The 18,834-nt window shown below is 39.5% G+C and overlaps 4 protein-coding genes across 5 annotated transcripts; 1 reads left to right on the plus strand and 3 right to left on the minus strand.

Annotated features, from left to right (window-relative positions):
• Positions 1 to 6,629: 6,629 nt before the first annotated feature.
• LOC103972264 (actin-2) lies at positions 6,630 to 9,634 on the plus strand. 2 transcript variants are annotated; one of them, XM_009386547.3, is made up of 5 exons: positions 6,630 to 6,716; positions 7,862 to 7,932; positions 8,029 to 8,422; positions 8,496 to 9,109; positions 9,192 to 9,634. In XM_009386547.3, the coding sequence occupies exons 2-5, from the start codon at positions 7,873 to 7,875 to the stop codon at positions 9,255 to 9,257; spliced, it is 1,134 nt and encodes a 377-aa protein (XP_009384822.1). In that variant the 5' UTR covers positions 6,630 to 6,716; positions 7,862 to 7,872; the 3' UTR covers positions 9,258 to 9,634. The 2 variants fall into 2 exon arrangements, with proteins under 2 accessions (XP_009384822.1, XP_064947149.1); XM_065091077.1 differs by lacking the exon at positions 6,630 to 6,716 and adding an exon at positions 6,792 to 6,810.
• Positions 9,635 to 10,921: 1,287 nt separating this feature from the next.
• On the minus strand, positions 10,922 to 11,535 carry LOC135597720 (zinc finger protein ZAT18-like). Its single transcript, XM_065091081.1, has one exon. The coding sequence runs from the start codon at positions 11,428 to 11,430 to the stop codon at positions 11,005 to 11,007; it is 426 nt and encodes a 141-aa protein (XP_064947153.1). The 5' UTR covers positions 11,431 to 11,535; the 3' UTR covers positions 10,922 to 11,004.
• A 925-nt stretch (positions 11,536 to 12,460) lies between these two features.
• Positions 12,461 to 17,808, minus strand: LOC135597717 (ras-related protein RABE1c). Its single transcript, XM_065091078.1, has 10 exons — positions 17,669 to 17,808; positions 16,778 to 17,192; positions 16,477 to 16,656; positions 13,729 to 13,801; positions 13,514 to 13,614; positions 13,360 to 13,425; positions 13,170 to 13,267; positions 12,998 to 13,060; positions 12,817 to 12,909; positions 12,461 to 12,737 (listed from the first exon to the last, which is right to left on the minus strand). Exons 3-10 carry the CDS (start codon positions 16,547 to 16,549, stop codon positions 12,654 to 12,656), a joined length of 651 nt encoding a protein of 216 aa, XP_064947150.1. The 5' UTR covers positions 16,550 to 16,656; positions 16,778 to 17,192; positions 17,669 to 17,808; the 3' UTR covers positions 12,461 to 12,653.
• On the minus strand, positions 17,649 to 18,235 carry LOC135597719 (mannose-specific lectin-like). The gene has a single exon (XM_065091080.1). It carries the CDS (start codon positions 18,233 to 18,235, stop codon positions 17,741 to 17,743), a length of 495 nt encoding a protein of 164 aa, XP_064947152.1. The 3' UTR covers positions 17,649 to 17,740.
• Positions 18,236 to 18,834: the final 599 nt, after the last annotated feature.

Raw genomic sequence — 18,834 nt, forward strand, 5'->3', positions numbered from 1 at the left:
CAGAAGAGACATGAGTAGAAATTTTATCATTCCACAATTGCATGAGCATCAGCAAACCAAATAAAATAAGCAAGTCGATCGTAATTGCTGTGTGTATGTGACTGCAAAGCTCTCCAAACCACCAACTCCAAAGATAGATTCGTAGAAGAGTTCATCTTAGAGACCAAACATATATATAAAACCATGATTATTTAGTGACTCTTATTATAAAGACAAATCGGATTCATTTCGGTGTTTCTTCGTGACCAGAGGGAACAAAGACTAGAGCATATTCTTACACCATTCTCTGAAATAGAGCTTGAAGGACGAACTTGCACAAGAGAAGATATTGTGAAGGCTCAAACTATAGATATAGTTTGTATATGAACATTTTTATATATAGTTTTTTTTTTTTCTTTCGTGAAAACTATATCTGTTAATTGGGAAGGAAGGATAAAGGTCTGTATAATGGGCCAATCCAAGCTCAAATTGAGCCCATTGTTTCTAAATCATTGGGCCTGATTGGGCTCAACGGGCTGAGCGATCACTAATTTAATTTTTTTGCTTTTAATGGCATATATGTATATATATTTATGTATGTTTTTGTTATAGCGAATATGATGTGGCTAACACATTATTTGTTGATGTGTCATCATTTTGATAGTTAATGTCATGTGCTATCTTAATAATAAATCGTATCTTGACCGCATCATCAATTGACATGTGTTAAAGTTGGATTTCGATAAATAACATGACTAACTGATAAATAGTCTAGTTATAAGCAATTACAACTAATAGGTGCAACTATCCTCAACAGATGATGCAATGACACCTCAAGCTTCATTATTATATCTCTAACGTTGAATTAATATTGACTTCAGCATAGGTGCTATTGGAATCACCCCTAAATTAATTTTGCAGGATCGAGAGTCTTACTTAGTGAGTTTTTCTAGAGATCAACTTGAAAAAAAATTGGGTTGGATTCGAATTGGCTTTCAACACAGATAACAAAAATTGACTATAACGTTTTGACACTAGAAGGAGAGTCATCGACCGTTATATCTCTAGAAAATTTCATAAGACCACTATGAGCAAACCCTAAAGATTTGAAACCCCCTCGAAGTTTCATGGATCGACCTTGATACCCCAAATGCTCTTAATCTGAATCGCCCAGTTTTGGCAATACTGAATTATGATTTGATGGGGATGTTGGCTAGATAATTTTCCCTATCTATTTTGGACAAATTCCTTAAGGCTTTAACTTCCTATGTTAGACAACTATGAAGGGAAGGCCGATCCTTCAAAGTATATAGCGATATTTATTTTACAGAGGATTCTTTATGGGACTACGTACACCCTTATGTGTTAGATATTTCCAACATCCCTAAGAGGCCCAACATGCAAGTGGTTCACTAGGCTACCCTCCAAGTCAAACTCTTCCTTTAGATAATTCGTCAAAAAATTTGAGTTTAGTTTTATTAGCTATAAGCTCTCTTAGCTATACGATAGGAAGAGAAGGAATCCTTGGAAAGTTACACCATAAGGTTTAATTATGAAATTTCAACAAGTTTCATGGGAGTTCATGGTGTACAATACTTCTCACATTGAAGTATTCATGCAAATCCAAGAGAATGAACTCTTGAAGACACCCTACCCTCTAAGAGCTCTATTGATAAGAAAAGATATAACCAAAATATTATCGCTTTTACTAGGACTATAAACATAATATCCAAATTGCTATATTTTCAAGGAGCAAATCTAAAATTTAATTCGAAATAAGCACCTTAATAAATTCCTCCATAAAATTCAAAAATCTTTATTAAGACCCCAAGGCCCAATTGAGAGAAAAGTGGATGTGATTGTCGATAAACTAACGACTAAGGGTAGTAGCTCATTTGCTTGAAAGATCTATGCAAGGGAGCCAAAGTTAAAAGGTTTTGCTCGAATGAAGTTCAACCCATTGTATTTAGCTAAAAAAAGGTAAGCACTTAGACCCATGCATGATGATGCATTGGTAGTATCCTTAAAATCATAAACGCATGGGTCAAAAGAATTTGAATCAATGCAAGGAGCTTGACAAATATTTTATACTAATTCTTTTGAATAAAATTAGGTTGTTAACACAAGGTCTTCAACCCATCTCCTCCACCCTTATCGGCTTCAGGAGAGTTGGTTACCTTAATAGGAGCTATCGATATTTTGTAACCTTCTGGTGATTGTACAAAAATAGCAAAAACTAAAATCCTAATGGTCGACACTTCCCCAACTTATAACGTTATCATTGAGTGACCTATTTTCAATCTTACACAAGTAATAATGTCAACCTATTATATGACCCTCAAGTTCCTAACTAGTTCAGAAGTAGAGGAGATTAAGAGCGACTGTAAGGAATCTAGACAGTATTATATGATATTGGTCATCCTTCTGAAAAAGAAAAAAATATTGGTTTAACAAATAGATATGCATAATCTCTCATCATTGGCCTTATACCTTGTGATAAAAGAGTCTTTAAAAGAAATTTTCTTAAATCTAAAATGGTCAGATCACACAATAAAAGTGAGGTCGACCTTAACCCAGGAAAGAAAAAGGGAATTCAATAACTCGAAAGTGTTGGCATGGTTAACTATTGATATGTGTGGGATAGACCATAACGTAGCCTAACATCAACTTAACATAAACCTATAATATAAAGGGATCCATCAAAAGCCTTGAAGATTCACTCTCAATTGCCAAAAGGCAATAAAGGAGGAAATTAAAAAACTCTTGCATGCAGGCTTTATCCACAAAGTCCATTACTCAAAGTGGCTTACTAATATAGTCCTCATAAAAAAGAGTAATTGAAAATAGAGAATGTGTATTACCTGTATCGATCTCAATAAAACTTTCCTAATAGACAATTTTTCTCTTCCACGCATTGACCAGCTTGTTGACTCTACTTTCAGACATAAGTTGTTAACTTTCATAGATATTTTCTCTAGATACAATCTAGAAAAATATGTAAGCAACAAGCATGGTATTACGTACCAAATGGATTGCTTTATAAATAATTCATATCAAATCTCTTGGTGCATTATCTCCACCCTACTAAAGTTGCCCATGTATTTTTTGAAATATATGATAGGGCCTGTGGGGAGTATGTTGGCATATAAACTCTAACATTCAAGATCATACATGAAGGTTATTATTGATCGATTCTTAAGCATGATGTCGAGGAGTACGTCCAATGCTACAACAAGTGTCAACGTAATGCTCGAGTCTAGAGACTACCTATAGTAGAGTTAATCCTCATCGATACGACCTAATCTTTCACACAATGGAGATTGGATATTCTTGGGCATTTTCCACTAGTTATTGGGCAAAGAAAATATGTGATGGTCGGGGTGGATTACTTCACTAAGTGGGTCGATGCCAAACTGTTAACTTCAATTACTGAAAAGTAGGTTGAAAGGTTTGTTTAGAAGAAAATCATCTCTTGGTTTAAAGTATCATGAGTACTAATCATAGACAATGGAATGTAATTCATTAATGCTAGGTTCAAATAAGTCTATTATTCTTTCGAAATTCATCTAAGGTTCAACTTAGTGGCCTATCTATCGATTAACGGTCAAGCTTAAATAACTAATTGAGCTATATTAGATGGTTTAAAAAAGAGTCCCAAGAGCTAAGAGAGCATCATGGGTGGACGAACTCCCAAGCATATTAAGAAGGTATCGAATTATGCTGAAGGTGTTCATTAGGGAATCCCCTTTCTACCTAGCATATGGAACCGAAGTGGTACTCTCAACTGAGATAGCATTGCCGATTGTCTGAACCCAATACTTTACCGAGGAAGAATCAAAGGTCAGGCTTAGAGTAAATTTAGGCCTTATTGATGAAGTCAGAACTCGAGCATACCTTAAAAACTTGGCATACAAAAGAATGGTTCTAAAACTTTCAACACCAAAGTTTGTCCTTATTGGCTAAAAGAAGAGAACTTAGTTTTAAGAAGAACCGAAGTCAGTAACCCAACTCAAGTCAGAAGCAAGCTAGCATCGACTTAGGAAGGAGCATATTGGATTATAAAGGAAGTTTGATCAGGAACTTATCAACTCCAAACTCTCGATGGGTTAGATATTCTTAGAACTTTGCACATTTCAAACTCCTAGGAAATAGTGTCCTTGATGTTATACTCTATAATATAATTGTAATAGAATTTATAACTTTGCCGATGATAGTGAAATATAAAGATGTAACTCTTGCATACTACAATAAAACTTATTTTAAATAAGTTTTTATTTATAAAAAAATATTACACCTTTGTTAGGATATGTCAAAATAGGTCTCCCAACTAAGAAAATAAAAAACAACAAAAATAAATAGAGAGATAATTAGTTTTGTCATTCTTATAGAATCTTTATAATCTCATCAAGGATCAGACTGGATTAGGTCGTTGTGTCACCATACAATGATGTCACTAGTGACACACACCATCGCACTCAATCCCGTAATCCGTTCGTGCGCCTTTATGCTTGTTTGTCTAACCTCATCGTGCTACTATACCTAGCCTCATAGCCCTTCTTGTGCCATCGCGCCTATTCGTTGACCCTATGGCACCATCGTACTTAGCCTTTTGGCTCTTTATGCACCATCATGTCTGGTCACTTAACCCTCTATACGCCACTGCACTTGCCTCTATGGCCTTTCGTGCACCTTTTCCCCAGTCATTCGATCCATAGTGCACCGCTTAGCATAGCTTTTCAATTCTCTACATGTTATTACCTTTGATTTTCTTAAACTAGTACACCATTGTTTATCGAAGCCCTAGATATTCGATCGTCGTATAGGAGTCCTGGAGAAATTATGTTATCGTCACTTGCTTGATGAACTTTATTGTGGCATCACAACTGATCATGCTCTTTCATCTCACCATTATTGCTAGCATACTAGATCAGTAGATAGCCCGATGAAAGGACCTAGTCAAATCAACTGAGTTACGTAGACTAGGTCGAGCAAATTGATCCCTTATTCTCTTATACTAGTATATCTTAAGTGAGCAATACTTACTAACTCAAATTCACAATGCTCCTTGGTTCGAGAAGTGGGGGACATATATTTTAGTGGATATGATGTGGTTGATACCTTAGCATCACATATAACTGATGTATCACCATTTTGAATGCTAATGTATTGCACTACCCAGTAATAATCATATCTCTATATGAATGCACTATCCATTAACATGTGTTAGGGTCAAATAATATGAATAATATGACTAACTAACAAACAATCTAATGTTTGCTATGAGTAGTTATAACCAACAAGGACAATCACTCTGGATAAATGGTGCAATTGCCTTGAAGCTCCACTATAGAGGGGGCTTTATTACATTAATAAATACTAAAGAAAAATAGGCCCGTTAGACTAGTCTAAATAGAATACTTATTCTACTAGGTTGACTAGTTCGAAACCAATATTAACTTAAGCTTTGAAGGGACATTATCGAAATTATCCCCAACTTAATTTTTCAAGAGATCGACTCAAAAAGAAATTAAATTGGACTTGAGTTGACTTCTAACTTATAAACAATTCAATTCGACCCTAATTGTTTCTATAAAACTATATCATTCTTTATTTTTATTATCATAAATTTAATTACTAATTAAATTACTCGATGCCAACATAACTTAAAATATTTTAGTTACTTTATATTATATATTTAATTTAATTAAAAATGATTAAAAATTTTAATTTGGACTTCTCAATATATATATATATATATATATATATATATATATATATGGTGATTGCTAAAATTTTCTTTTTTGAGTATTTTAAGAATGGTATCCTTTTCATAATTTTTAAACAGTCACTTTCTATTTTAAAAAATCTCAAAAATATCTCCCAAAAGCTGCCATATATTTTCTTGCCCAATCCTGAATCTATTTTCTGTAAACTATTTAATATGTTTTGTGGGTTAATTTTTATCCATATTCTTTTAAAAACACTATATAATAAATATTTTTATTATAAAACACTATGATAAAAAATATTCTATAGTGTTTTAAAAATACTGTATTTTTATGATTGAAAAGCAACCCACAAAGCACAAAGCACTGTCAATAATTGGCAAAAAAACTTTTTCGATAGAGTGGGGCAAAATGATAGTTTTTTGAAGAAACATTAACGGAAAAATGGTCACCCCCTATATATATATATATATATATATATATATATATAGGAGGTGTTTAGAATATATTGTGGGTTGATTTTTATCCATAAAAATACTATATAGTGTTTTTGAAAATTATATGGTATTTTTGAACAGATTTACAGTATTTTTATGATTAAAAATCAACAAACAAAGCTCTGTAAATAATTGATGAATTTTTTTTTTTTGGATTCGACGAAAGAAAATGGTAGCTTTTTGAAATATTAGAAATAGAGGTGATTATTTAGGAATGATAAAAATAGGTACTATCCGAGAAATGCCCAAAAAGAATATTTTTTTGGGCAATCGTCATATATATATATATATATATATATATATATATATATATATATATATATAATTAAAATTTATAATAGTAAATATGCTATTTTGAAACTTCGTGAGGATATATATGTAAAAACACCAACACCATTAAGAAAATTCCGGCTATAAAAGTGACGCCTTTGTCCTCTTTTATCGTGATTTATTCTGTTTGTTGTCGTCTCCTCTTCCTCTTCTCCGATCCCCTCAGTGTTTTCTTCGACAAAGTGTAGATCCCGTTGCCCTCTACCTCGTAGATCTGTTTCTCCTCGATGGATTGTTTGATGACTCATTTCTTTTTGACGAAATATGAGGATTTACGGGTTGGTTGTCTGGATCTAGTGATTTCGACCCCCGATCGCTGTCTTCGAAGCGATCGAGCTTGTCTTTCCATAAAAGATACTGTCTTCCTTTGTAAAATACGGATCTTTGGTTAGATTTGAGCTGGATCGCGAGACTCAATCAGTATTTCTTTGAGTTGATCTTTGGCTTTCTCTTATCTGTTTGTGGGTTTTCTCTGATATGTTTATGCAAAGATCTGCTTTTCCTATGACCTTCTATTAACTTATTGTTGGATCTCACCTCTTTATTGCATCTTTTGATGCGGGAGGTTGAACTTTATTGTTGGTTTAGTCGGAAAAGAGAACAGGCCGTCTCTTTTCATTTTGTATATTTTGTTGCTTATTTTTCCTTTTCATACATGTTTTAATGTTCTTCGTAACTTGTATAAAGCAGAGCAAAGCAAGTGTTGATAGACTTATGTTTCTTGCCATTATTGAATCAAGATACAATTTTGGAGGCCAAGAAAAAATTTGGCCATTAAAGAGAACATAGTACTAATTTCCGATTGTTGCTGGGAGTTCTTTATCTTTCTCACCATTTACGAATCGACAATTTCTAGATTTATCACCTAGCTTTTGGGCATTTCTTTTCTCTATTGTTATGCGGTTAAGTGCTAATTTATCCAGTTTTCATTCAGTAATTGTTGATTCTTTATTGAGAGAACCAAGCACAAACTAGGTACTCATTCACAAGATACTTGATCTTTTGTCGGGGAGCTAAATGAGTCTTCGTTTCTAGAAGATCTTTTAAGGCTAAGTACAAATTATCTGCTCTTCCTGTGGAATGATATTTTTTTCAGGAGAGAACTAACAGATTCTAAGCCTTTACAGGTTATTTAAACCTATATTTGGGCTTATTGTAGGATATATGGTCCTTGCAATTTTTTTTTCTCAATTGATAATGACATAAGTAGAATTATGTATTGTTCTGTATGTTCGAGGTAATAAATCAACAATGCGTTTTGATTGTTCATAATTCTTTGAGAGAGCTTTGTCACTATTCAACTTGTGTTAATCATGTGCATTTCTTCAGATTTATAGACAATGGCCGAAGCTGACGATATCCAGCCTCTTGTTTGTGACAATGGTACTGGAATGGTCAAGGTCAGTTGGCATTATCAATTCATCTTCTTTGAAGCATACTATATTCAATTTTGGGCATGCCAAATCATCGGTGCTTCTCTTCCCTTTGTCAAACAGGCTGGATTTGCTGGTGATGATGCACCTAGAGCAGTGTTTCCCAGTATTGTTGGCAGACCTCGTCACACTGGTGTTATGGTTGGGATGGGCCAAAAAGATGCTTACGTTGGTGATGAAGCTCAGTCCAAGAGAGGTATCCTCACCTTGAAGTATCCAATCGAGCACGGAATTGTGAGCAATTGGGATGACATGGAAAAGATTTGGAATCACACCTTTTGCAATGAGCTCCGTGTAGCTCCTGAGGAGCACCCGATCCTTTTGACTGAGGCTCCTCTTAACCCCAAGGCTAACAGAGAGAAGATGACTCAGATCATGTTTGAAAGTTTTAATGTGCCTGCAATGTATGTCGCAATTCAGGCAGTCCTTTCCCTCTATGCTAGTGGCCGAACAACTGGTGTGTATCGATCTGGCCACTTGAGTAGGGTAGTTTAAAATTTTTCATCTCTGATTGGGCTATTTTTTGACAGGTATCGTGCTGGACTCTGGTGATGGTGTCAGCCATACTGTTCCCATTTATGAAGGATATGCACTACCTCATGCCATTCTCCGTTTGGATCTTGCTGGCCGTGATCTCACGGATGCACTCATGAAGATCCTTACAGAGAGAGGTTATTCGTTCACTACAACTGCAGAACGGGAAATTGTAAGGGACATAAAAGAGAAGCTTGCATATGTAGCCCTTGATTATGAACAGGAGCTGGAGACTGCCAAGACTAGCTCTGATGTGGAGAAGAGCTTTGAACTCCCAGATGGGCAGGTCATTACTATTGGTGCTGAGAGATTTAGGTGCCCGGAGGTCCTCTTCCAGCCATCATTGATTGGCATGGAAGCTGCTGGAATCCATGAGACCACATATAATTCCATTATGAAATGTGATGTTGATATCAGGAAAGATTTGTATGGGAACATCGTGCTCAGTGGTGGATCAACCATGTTCGCTGGTATCGCTGATCGTATGAGCAAGGAGATCACTGCTCTTGCCCCAAGCAGCATGAAGATTAAGGTGGTTGCCCCACCTGAACGTAAGTACAGTGTCTGGATTGGAGGGTCCATCCTTGCTTCTCTTAGCACTTTCCAACAGGTATATCCTACTTCTGATCTCATATCATTATTTTTCACTCGATATGTGTGTTGCATGATCTTGTCGCACTTTACATCCGCAGATGTGGATTTCAAGGGGCGAGTACGAGGAGTCTGGCCCAGCAATTGTCCATCGGAAATGCTTCTGAGCTTCCTTATGTCCTCCTACTGTGTTTTTTAAGCAGATTTTTAGGTCATAGTTATGGCTTGGCTGAATTGGTAGGTTTGCTGAGGATTGTAAGATTTGCCTTTGGGATGCCTATATGCTTTGTGTTTGGGCTAATAAGAGCCCTCTTGTTACATGTCGTTTTGAGCCAAAGGCACCATCAGTATTTGTTGTTGGTTCTGTAGACTCCCCCTTCTTCTTCTATTCTTTGCTTGTTTTGTTTTGGCTATGACTTGTAACACGGTTGGCATGTCCATGGCTTGGCTTTTGGTGTCTTATTGTATGATGATTTTGTAAGTCCGAGATCGTCGAAATGGTCTTTGTAGTTTGGATTCTTTGTGACATTAGTTTTTGTTGTCACTGATCTTATGACTTTCTGGTATTTGCACCAACTTTGTGTTATTGAAAGTATCCAACCAGTGAACAAGATTTCAGGCACTTACGGTTTCACACATTCTGAGCTTGACTTATGCTACTAGAAGAATAAAATCCAGGCCAATGCCAGTGGCTTTTACAGATATGAAGCTAATTATTTCATTTTGATGACACATTTTATTGAAGATGCAGCCTGGATGGAGTTAAGAGAACCTTTTTTCCCCTCTATCAGGCTCATACTCATCATCGTTTTGCCTACTCTAAGCTGAATAGTCTCATCCTATTCATAAACACGAGTACAAATGATACTTACAGACACGCAGCACTATTGTTCTTGTGCTGATGCGCGCGCTATCACCACCTTTCGCCGTGTGATGATGTCGTTCGATAGCGTGCTCGCAAGAATGTTTGGCCTGCATGCATCATGGCATCGCTTTCTTTTCTGCATCCCACAAAGGCACGTCCCATGAACTCGTGACGGCAAGCTTCTCAAGAAAATAGATGCAGGTGAGAGACACAAAAGTAACACTTCAATCCACACTTTACCGAGTGCGGAAGTACTGTTGACACGACGCTTCTTAGAGAGAGCGGAAAAAGCAAGAAAACAAGTTCGACATACTTCTGAAACACATCAATTCTCAGTGAAACTACAAACTTATACCGATGGCTTGTTTGTGTCTCGGCCATGTAAAGCTCACAGGAGCACTGATCAGCTCGTAGACACCTTTTATTGCATGTCCTTCTCCAATCTTGAAGGAGATAAATCTTCATGGAATGGTGGAACCACCTGATCTACCATCATCTGCAATGCGTGGCATTAAGTTTCAGGAATAAGGAGAGAGAGAGAGTGTGTGTGTGTGTGTCTGTCTGTGGCACACGAACAACGTTCATCGAGACTTACGTGCTTCGTTGCAAAATGGCCTCCGGTTGCACTGTTCATGGCACGTCTCGGAGGAGGATTTTTCCGTCGGCGAGGTGCCATCCGGTGAGTTGGTACCGGTTGTTGCCGGTGCTGGAAGGAGAAGCAATCACAGGATGAGCAACAAGCAGGTCATCTTCGCGTTGGCCATCGGGACCGTCTCGGTCGATTCTGGGTGCGTACTGGGTATGATTTGGAGGTGCGATGACGTTGTGTGGCTGTCGGAACGAGGAGGAAGATGGAGGAGGAGGTATTTCATGCTCTTGCAGTGCCTATTTTTGGACAGTCTTGGATGATTGGGTGTGGCCTTTAGAGTCGATAAGAAGCGAGAGAAGATTAATTGACAGAGATAATTCTGTGCATAACCAATGGAGTTTATTGCAATCAAATCGTGTATACGTGTGAGGAATTCCTAAACTGTAATCACATCGAGTTCCTAAACGAACAACTGAAGCAACTGAGAGTGGGAGCTACTCCTCCCGGCCATATCAAATAGGTTGAACTGTAGAGGAGCCATGGCCAAGTCCAGCTCCTCCCCATCACTCCGCATCAGTTCCCCATCCATGGCCTTGTGCCGCCGCATGTGGCCGCCCAACGCCTGTCCCAGCGCGAACCCCGCGCCGCAGATGGAGCACCGGTGCATGCTGGGCTTCGGCGTCGAACGGTCGATTCTCGGGCGCTTGTGGCTGGTCCGGTGTCCGCCGAGCGCTTGGAACGTCGGGAACCGGCGACTGCAGGTCTTGCACTCGAACTCGCCGTCCGCCGTCTTCGTCCTCCTGTGGATCTTCGCAGGAGGCTTGACGCCGAAGGAGAGTGACAGCTGCAAGAGCTCAGCATCTTCTGCGTCCCTCGAGCGCTTCATCGCGCGATGTATGATTACTTGAAGCCTCTGTTGTCAGGTGAGACTTGATGCCTTTTAACAGAGAAATAAATGCCCGCAGTGTTCCGGTCATGTAGATTTGGTTGAGTGGCTCCTGCTATTTATACATTGAGCTCTCGTGGAATCCGAGAAGCTCCGTTTCAATGACGAGGACCATTGCGCGTTGGCTTGATAGCAAGTTTGGGTTCAGAATGGCGCTACTTGGAAGGTTCTCATGACTTGGTGCTCAACGATTCTACTGGGCTAAGCAATTCCATGCGATTGCTTCGTAGTGAAGGAAGAAAAGTAGTGGTAGCGCGCGAGTCCAAAACACTTTGCCTTCGTCGATGGATCACGCGGCGCCGGTTTGACTTACGAGTTAGATCCTTCGGGACGAACGCTCATCGAGGCGGTTGTCGCAGACGGATGAGAAGAGACCAAGTGATTGCGAGTAGATACCGGTCGACATCAGAAAACAATATCTTGTGAACTCACGCAGAAGCTGCGCGAATGAGGTTTGACCAGACGACGTAGTCGTAAATCATTGATAACTGGTCAAACTCCCGAGTGACTTTTCACACTTGTTCATGCGACAAAGATGGGGACATCAAGGGAATCACCCTGCAAGAAACATACATAGTGCAGCCGAGGCTACAATCTTGCATCGTCATTCATCACTATCACATCACCCCACCATAAACCGTGCCGCAGAGGTTACCGTAAGTCGGGGCCACACGAAGTCACTAGTCAGATCTACGAGGACATGGTGATTGATGTAGGTGTTTGGGTCCACTGTAACAGGGAATCAAATGTGTCCAATTTGGGCTGTGGGGAAGGCTTTGCACTTTATCTCCGACATCAACGGAAGGATCCAAGTCTTTGGAAGGATTGGACAAGCGTATGATACACAACACACCTGGCAACCAATAAAATCAAAAGTCTTTGAGATGCTGCTGCCGTAAGTGAGCACAAAAACCTGGTCGCGGACAGGCGACAACAGATAAGAAGCTTGTAAAGGAGGAAGACAATAATAGAACAGGAAATGCAGGTTTGCGATACCAAGTGTGAGAAACGTCAGTTCGGTTCACCAGTCTAAAACCCAATGTGGCTAAGAATATATGGATTAAAATTACAAGCACCAACCACATCTCCACAGCTGCCTGCCTACAAGCAAAACATTTTTCCCAGCTAAATCCAGTCCATCACAACCACCCCAAATCATTCTCTCAAGACCCGCAGCATGCCGACCTTGGTGCTGCGGAACCCTCAGCGGTTGCCTGGTCTGGTTTGTTAATCTTGATTGTCTTATCCTGCATGCAAACAACTGATTAAGATCCATTTGATTTCTACTTTCTGCTTCCACACACACACACACAACGAGTAGTCTACCTCAGATTTTGAATCAGTTTCCGCAAGCCTTTGCTTGATATCTCTAGCTATCGAAAAGAAGACCTGTTCCACATTCAAATTTGTCTTTGCACTCTGCGACATACAAGATGCCAGTTACAACTTACCATAAACTGCCATAAAACCATGAAATCAAAAGGGTGCATGTGATATTGCAGCTTACCGTTTCAAAAAACTTGATTCCGTATTCATCAGCAAGCGCTTGTCCCTTTGCAGTAGGCACAGCCTGTGAATCACAGTTTAGATATCCTCATTGGCAAGGGGGCCTGAGTGACCATCAGAAATGGGGAAAATAAATATGATCCGACCAGCTAAAATGAACAACGGGAACGTACCCGCTTGCTCTCATCCATGTCGGCCTTATTACCCACAAGAATCTTGTTGACATTATCAGAAGCATGCTGTTCAATGTTGCGGATCCAATTCCTTATGTCTGCAAGTAACAGAAACCATGGACCAAGGGAATCAAAAAATAAAATTATTTGAGCACTAAAATGTACAACTAAAAAGTGCAAAGGTGATTACTGTTAAAAGATGACTCATCAGTGACATCATAAACAAGCAAAATACCCATGGCACCTCGATAGTAAGCTGTACGGTAGAAGAAATTACAAGTTAATCCAGCAAAGCTTTTGGATACCATGTAAAACACAAAACTTCAGAAAAACAATAAACCTACCAGTTGTTATAGTTCGAAAGCGCTCTTGACCAGCAGTATCCCAGATTTGCAGTTTAATACGCTTGCCATCTAGCTCAATAGTTCTTATCTTAAAATCAATACTGTGTAAAGACCAATCAAACTAGAAAATTAGCGATATTCGGCAACATCAAATCAATCAAAAGTCAAAGATAGGGGCAAAAGGAATTTATCAGTGATAGAAACACAGCCCCCACCCTATGGTAGTAATGAAACTTGTTGTGAAGGAGCCATCAGAGAAACGCAAAAGGAGGCAACTCTTCCCAACTCCTGCAGAAGAAGGCTTGATTATAGTGATGAAAACCTCATAAGGAAGTTTGGGTACTTAACAGCATCACTTGGAAAAGAAGTTCTAGGCACTGAAACAACAGAACTTATTCCAGAAATTACTTCACAAGTGAAGTTCGAGAAGTGCACACAAGTCAGTGCTCAACTCAATACAAAGGGTATCCAGGGCCTTGGCCTCCCAAACAAGCAATTTTAAATCAAGCAGCTTCTTAAAAACCAAGGAAAAGGAAAAAAAAAAACCAAATCGCTGCAGAATGGCAGAAATTTTAATGGAATTTTACTTAAATGATTTTGGCCTACAATAAAACACTGTACCTTGCTTACATGGACCATTTCTTACCACACTAAATGAGTTACATTCAAACAGGTTTTTTTTCTCAGGAATCAGGATTAAAGATGGACCACCCTTGAGATGAACACAAGGTAAATGCCAATAGTCCAAGCATAACCCAAACAAAAAAAATTTCTACTTTTGTCTATATAGAATTCTGAATTATGGCTAAAATTATGAAAAAGAAAAGTGGAATACCGAGAAATACAGGGTCTGGTGGTAAAAGGTCTCTTAAAACAAATAAAACATGTCCTACAGGTTACTAGGGCCTAGAATATCACTTAGGAACCACCTAACCAGGGCCTAACTCATGCAGCCATCTTTTGTTATCTTCTGATACAGAACAAAGTTTACTAAAACTGTATGGAGAGATTTTAAAATAATATTGCGTATGACAAATCCATGGACCACCTGGAGTGATTCATATAAGTACAATAATATCAATCTCAATCTTTTTTACTAAAGTATGTTTCTCCAATCTCAATGCGAGTATAAATACCCAGTAAAGTACCACTGTCTTCACACCCATAACAACAGCTAACAGTTATCTTGAGTAAAAAAAAAATCTTACAAACATCTTAACACAGCAAGAGAAAAATAATCTAATGGTTACATATAAAAATTCCATTGCCAAGTTGACTTCCTTGACATCACCATATCTGGTCATATCTGATGGGCCAACTCCAAGGAAGACAAATTTAAATAGGAATATGAAATCCAAACAAATGACAAGAAGCACTGGACAAGTGTATTGGTCTTTTGGAATTAAATGGACTAGGCTTTAGTTAATCTTCAACGTAAAGCAAAATATAGGTTAGTCAGACAACAAATTCATCTCGACTAATATTTATTCGTCCAAAATTGAAATAAATATCAAGATATACTAAAAGGTAGGTGAAAACTAATTTTCCGGAGGTCAGCTACATGGGAACCTTTCACACCATAAATCATTACTGAGAACAGTGTAACTTGCTAAATCGTGAATCATCAAATTCTTTACCTCTCTTGGCACCGTTAATGTGTTAATTACACTTACAAGTCTCCTTTGGTCATATCCAAACCAGCTCAAATGGTTTCCCTCATCTCACCCATGATCAGTTTCACACCTAATTGTTAACTCGAACACCCAATTCTTATTCCCTCTTTTTTCTTGCAACTTCACACTAAGGATACTTTGCTCCACGTGTCAATTGAACTATACATGCTCCTCCTAATTCCATCTCTCTGGTACAAGCATATTCGACATTGCATGACAAAAGACATACTTGATCTTCCAACAAAAAGATTATAACAATACATTCGCCAAGGATGAAAGGGACCTAAAAACAACTTTAACATGGTTTTACTAAATTCATCATTTTGGATACAATCTTTTGCCATCTTCAAGAAATAAATAGGAAGAAAAGCAACAGCAAGAAGACATAGAACCATCAAGCATCATCAATCTTATAAGAATTTTCATGGTATAATCGCACCCCTAAAGCATCTCCCCTGGGAATCTAAATTTCCAATTACCAAGCTCCCAACTTTCTTTCATATGGTAAAAATCTTGACCATCCAAGAAATGGAAAGATTACGGCCCCACGAAATGTTGACCAAAAGATATCTAGTCGAGAGGGTATGAGATTTGCTGAATACCGAAGAAAGAAGCAGAAATAGAAAATAATATCCGTAGCTAGAAAATACCAGAGAAAGGACAGAAATGTTGTATGTGTCGACTCGGCCAAATTATGCAAGCGCAACAACATATTCCCGACATGAAAATATGAACAGATCAACTTATCAGCCTTTCCAATCCAATTAACCTTATATAATGGGGAATCGACGAAAAGAATGCAACGGATAGACAACAAACTTGATGACATAGCATTCTACCAGAGAATGAAAGAAAAACTCGTTTACATTTATCTTGCGAAATGTTAGCGAAAATCTTGAAAGCAGGATAGACCATCAAAAGGTTGACGCTGGATGCCATGCCACAAGAAACCCAGAGCCGTAATCGAAAATATAAGATCCAACAAGATCTAGCTCCCAGATTGTGGTTGACACCGACCCACATAAAGTCGCTAACGAGAACATGTTGCCCTCAACAACAATCAGACTATGAGTTTCCGGCAGATAGATCCCCACAATCGATAGCATTTGTGCCGATCGCTCCCAGCCATACCGAAACATCGAATAGACAAACCTCGACAACAGATTGACAACAACATCGCATGAGCAGGAGAAGGGAAAGAAAGATCCGACCCTACAGACAAGAAAACGAAAAAAAACAGCGAAATGGTCACCAAATCCATGGGAACGAGAGGAAGACGAAAACCCTTACCGCTGTCGCCTATCAGGAGAAGCTTGATGAGGTAATCGTAGTCGGCCCGAGCCCTAGCAGGTGGAGCAGCCATTCAAACCCCAAAAAGAGAAAGAAAATACGATCAAGAATCCCCCCTCAAGTCAAGAATCCCAATCCTACGCCACAGCCAGAGATCCCCCTCCCCACCTCCCGCCCTTCCTGAGCAAAACAAATCTAGCATCCAACCGATCAAGACGATCGCTCACGGAGACGAAATGGGGAAGAAAGAGAAGGGAAAAAAAAAACAAAAGAGGAGAAGCGAAAGGAGAGCAAAACTGACGAGATTCCTCGATTTGAAGCGTAGGAGGAAGAAGACGGCTTTGAGATATCTAGGCGAAGTGGGGTCTTTCCCTGTGGCCGTGGGGATCGGCCGTCGACCGGAGCTTTGCAGAGGAGTAAAAGGAGAAATCATTTCACTGGTTATTTACTTAATACGTTGATATATCTATTTATTTGATACCCTTCTTCATCTTACACCCTCTCTTACCTGGATCGCGATTCGATATGTTTCAGGGCCCGCAAAACCCAAATAAGAAGGCAGAGAGACGTAGTAACTGGTAAGACAATTTTCTCCTTAATCTGTCTCCGACTACCTGTTTCGATTACCAGTCTTATGATTGTAGATATCAGCGGAATCAACTCTGGGTCCCGCAATACGACGACACCATCGGCCACGCTGGAATGATCATTAGATACTGCAGGTAAAACCGTACGGTCTTTTAATGTTTATTTGCGAAATTTAATAATTTTTTAAAAGGTAAAATGACGAAAATAAGATTTACGATAAATTATTAATATATTTAACTGATACAGAGATAGTAACAGTAACAGTACTGCTATATCAGTTAAAAGCAATAAATGATAGACAGCTGCTGATGGCGGATGCGAGACTTTTGGGACCAAAAGAACTCTAAGGAACTTAGAAGTAAGAATTAATCCTGCAGCTTGGATGGGTTGGATTCAGCATATGGGTAGATGAATTGTATGTTGGATCAAGCAATTCCCAACCACTTTGCTTCTCCCAGAAGATGAGCTTGTATTATCTCTTGATTTGGTTTCCTATGTCTTGTTGTTAGGAGGAACGGCTCAGCTACTCGAGAACGAATGAATACTGGAAGAAGCTTAGGGAGGGGGAGAAGGGGAGAAGGATGCATGCGAAATAATAATTCACCATTCAATAATTGTTGGATGAAGCATCCATTTATCTTGTCCACATATCCTCCTACCACGGCAGCATCAAGATTTACTTGTTCTTGGGCGCGGTGGCCACGACGGCCGGCGCGGCGGTGGCGCTGGAGTTGCCGGCTATGATGACGCGAGCGGAACCGATGTTGGTGCCGGTGGCCCAGAGCGAGCCGCCGTAGACGACGACGTTGCGGTCTTTCTGAAGGATGCAGACGTAGTTCCCCCGTCCCCTGTTGGTGTTGCTCGCCCACACAGCGGTGCTGCCGGTGTACACTACCAGGTTGCCGTCGCTCTGCATCCTGCAGACGCAGTTGGAGCCGCGGCCGTTGGTGCCGGACGCCCATATGGCACGGTTGTTGTCGTACAGCACCAGGTTGCAGTCGTTCTGCATGATGAAGTTGTAGGTGCCGTAGCGCAGCGACTGGCCGCTGTTAAGGCTCTCGCCCGAGTAGAGAATGTAGTCGGCCGCGCATGGCGGTGGGAAGAGGAGGAGGCCGAGGAGGACAGGGAGGATGAGGGAAGCGGCGGAGACGCTGGCCGGTGTGCTTGCCATCACGGACTTGCCCCCTCGGGTCACGTTGTTGCAGTCACAGTCTCAACTCTCCCTGTAAATATAGCTGGAGAGGAAAATGACGCGTGGCGTGGATTGCGGGCGTTTACATAGAGATCTTTATCGATGTGGGGTTAAACAGACAGCCCAAACACCATTAATATCGGCTGGTGGAAGATGACTGGTAGATGATATGGCGATAACCTTATCCCTGTGAGCACTATGGGCTGCTCATGTCGGAGATCTGAAGCACACAGAATTATAGCCAAGGATTCAGCTGATATGTGTCTGTCCATTCTCCATATGTTCCAATTGATTCTATCTCAATCTTGCACATAATTTTCATTGCCACCTGTAAGAGAAGAATCTGTGGTGATCAATCAAGCCTTGTGTGATCCATAGGGTTTCGTACAAGGAATGCATTGCTAGGAGCCTAGTCGACAGCTTGTTCTAAGAGAACACGCACAAGGAAGAACCCTCGTATCTCCAATAAAAATAATCTCATTTTTTATTTATTTTATATTTAAAATCATTCTTTCAGATCAACAAAAGGTCGTATTTCTTGGGAAGTCTTCCGAGTTAATTGCATGGATCTCAAGGCA

This window comes from Musa acuminata, chromosome BXJ1-11 (assembly GCF_036884655.1).
Source record: "Musa acuminata AAA Group cultivar baxijiao chromosome BXJ1-11, Cavendish_Baxijiao_AAA, whole genome shotgun sequence".
Taxonomy (NCBI): Eukaryota; Viridiplantae; Streptophyta; class Magnoliopsida; order Zingiberales; family Musaceae; genus Musa; species Musa acuminata.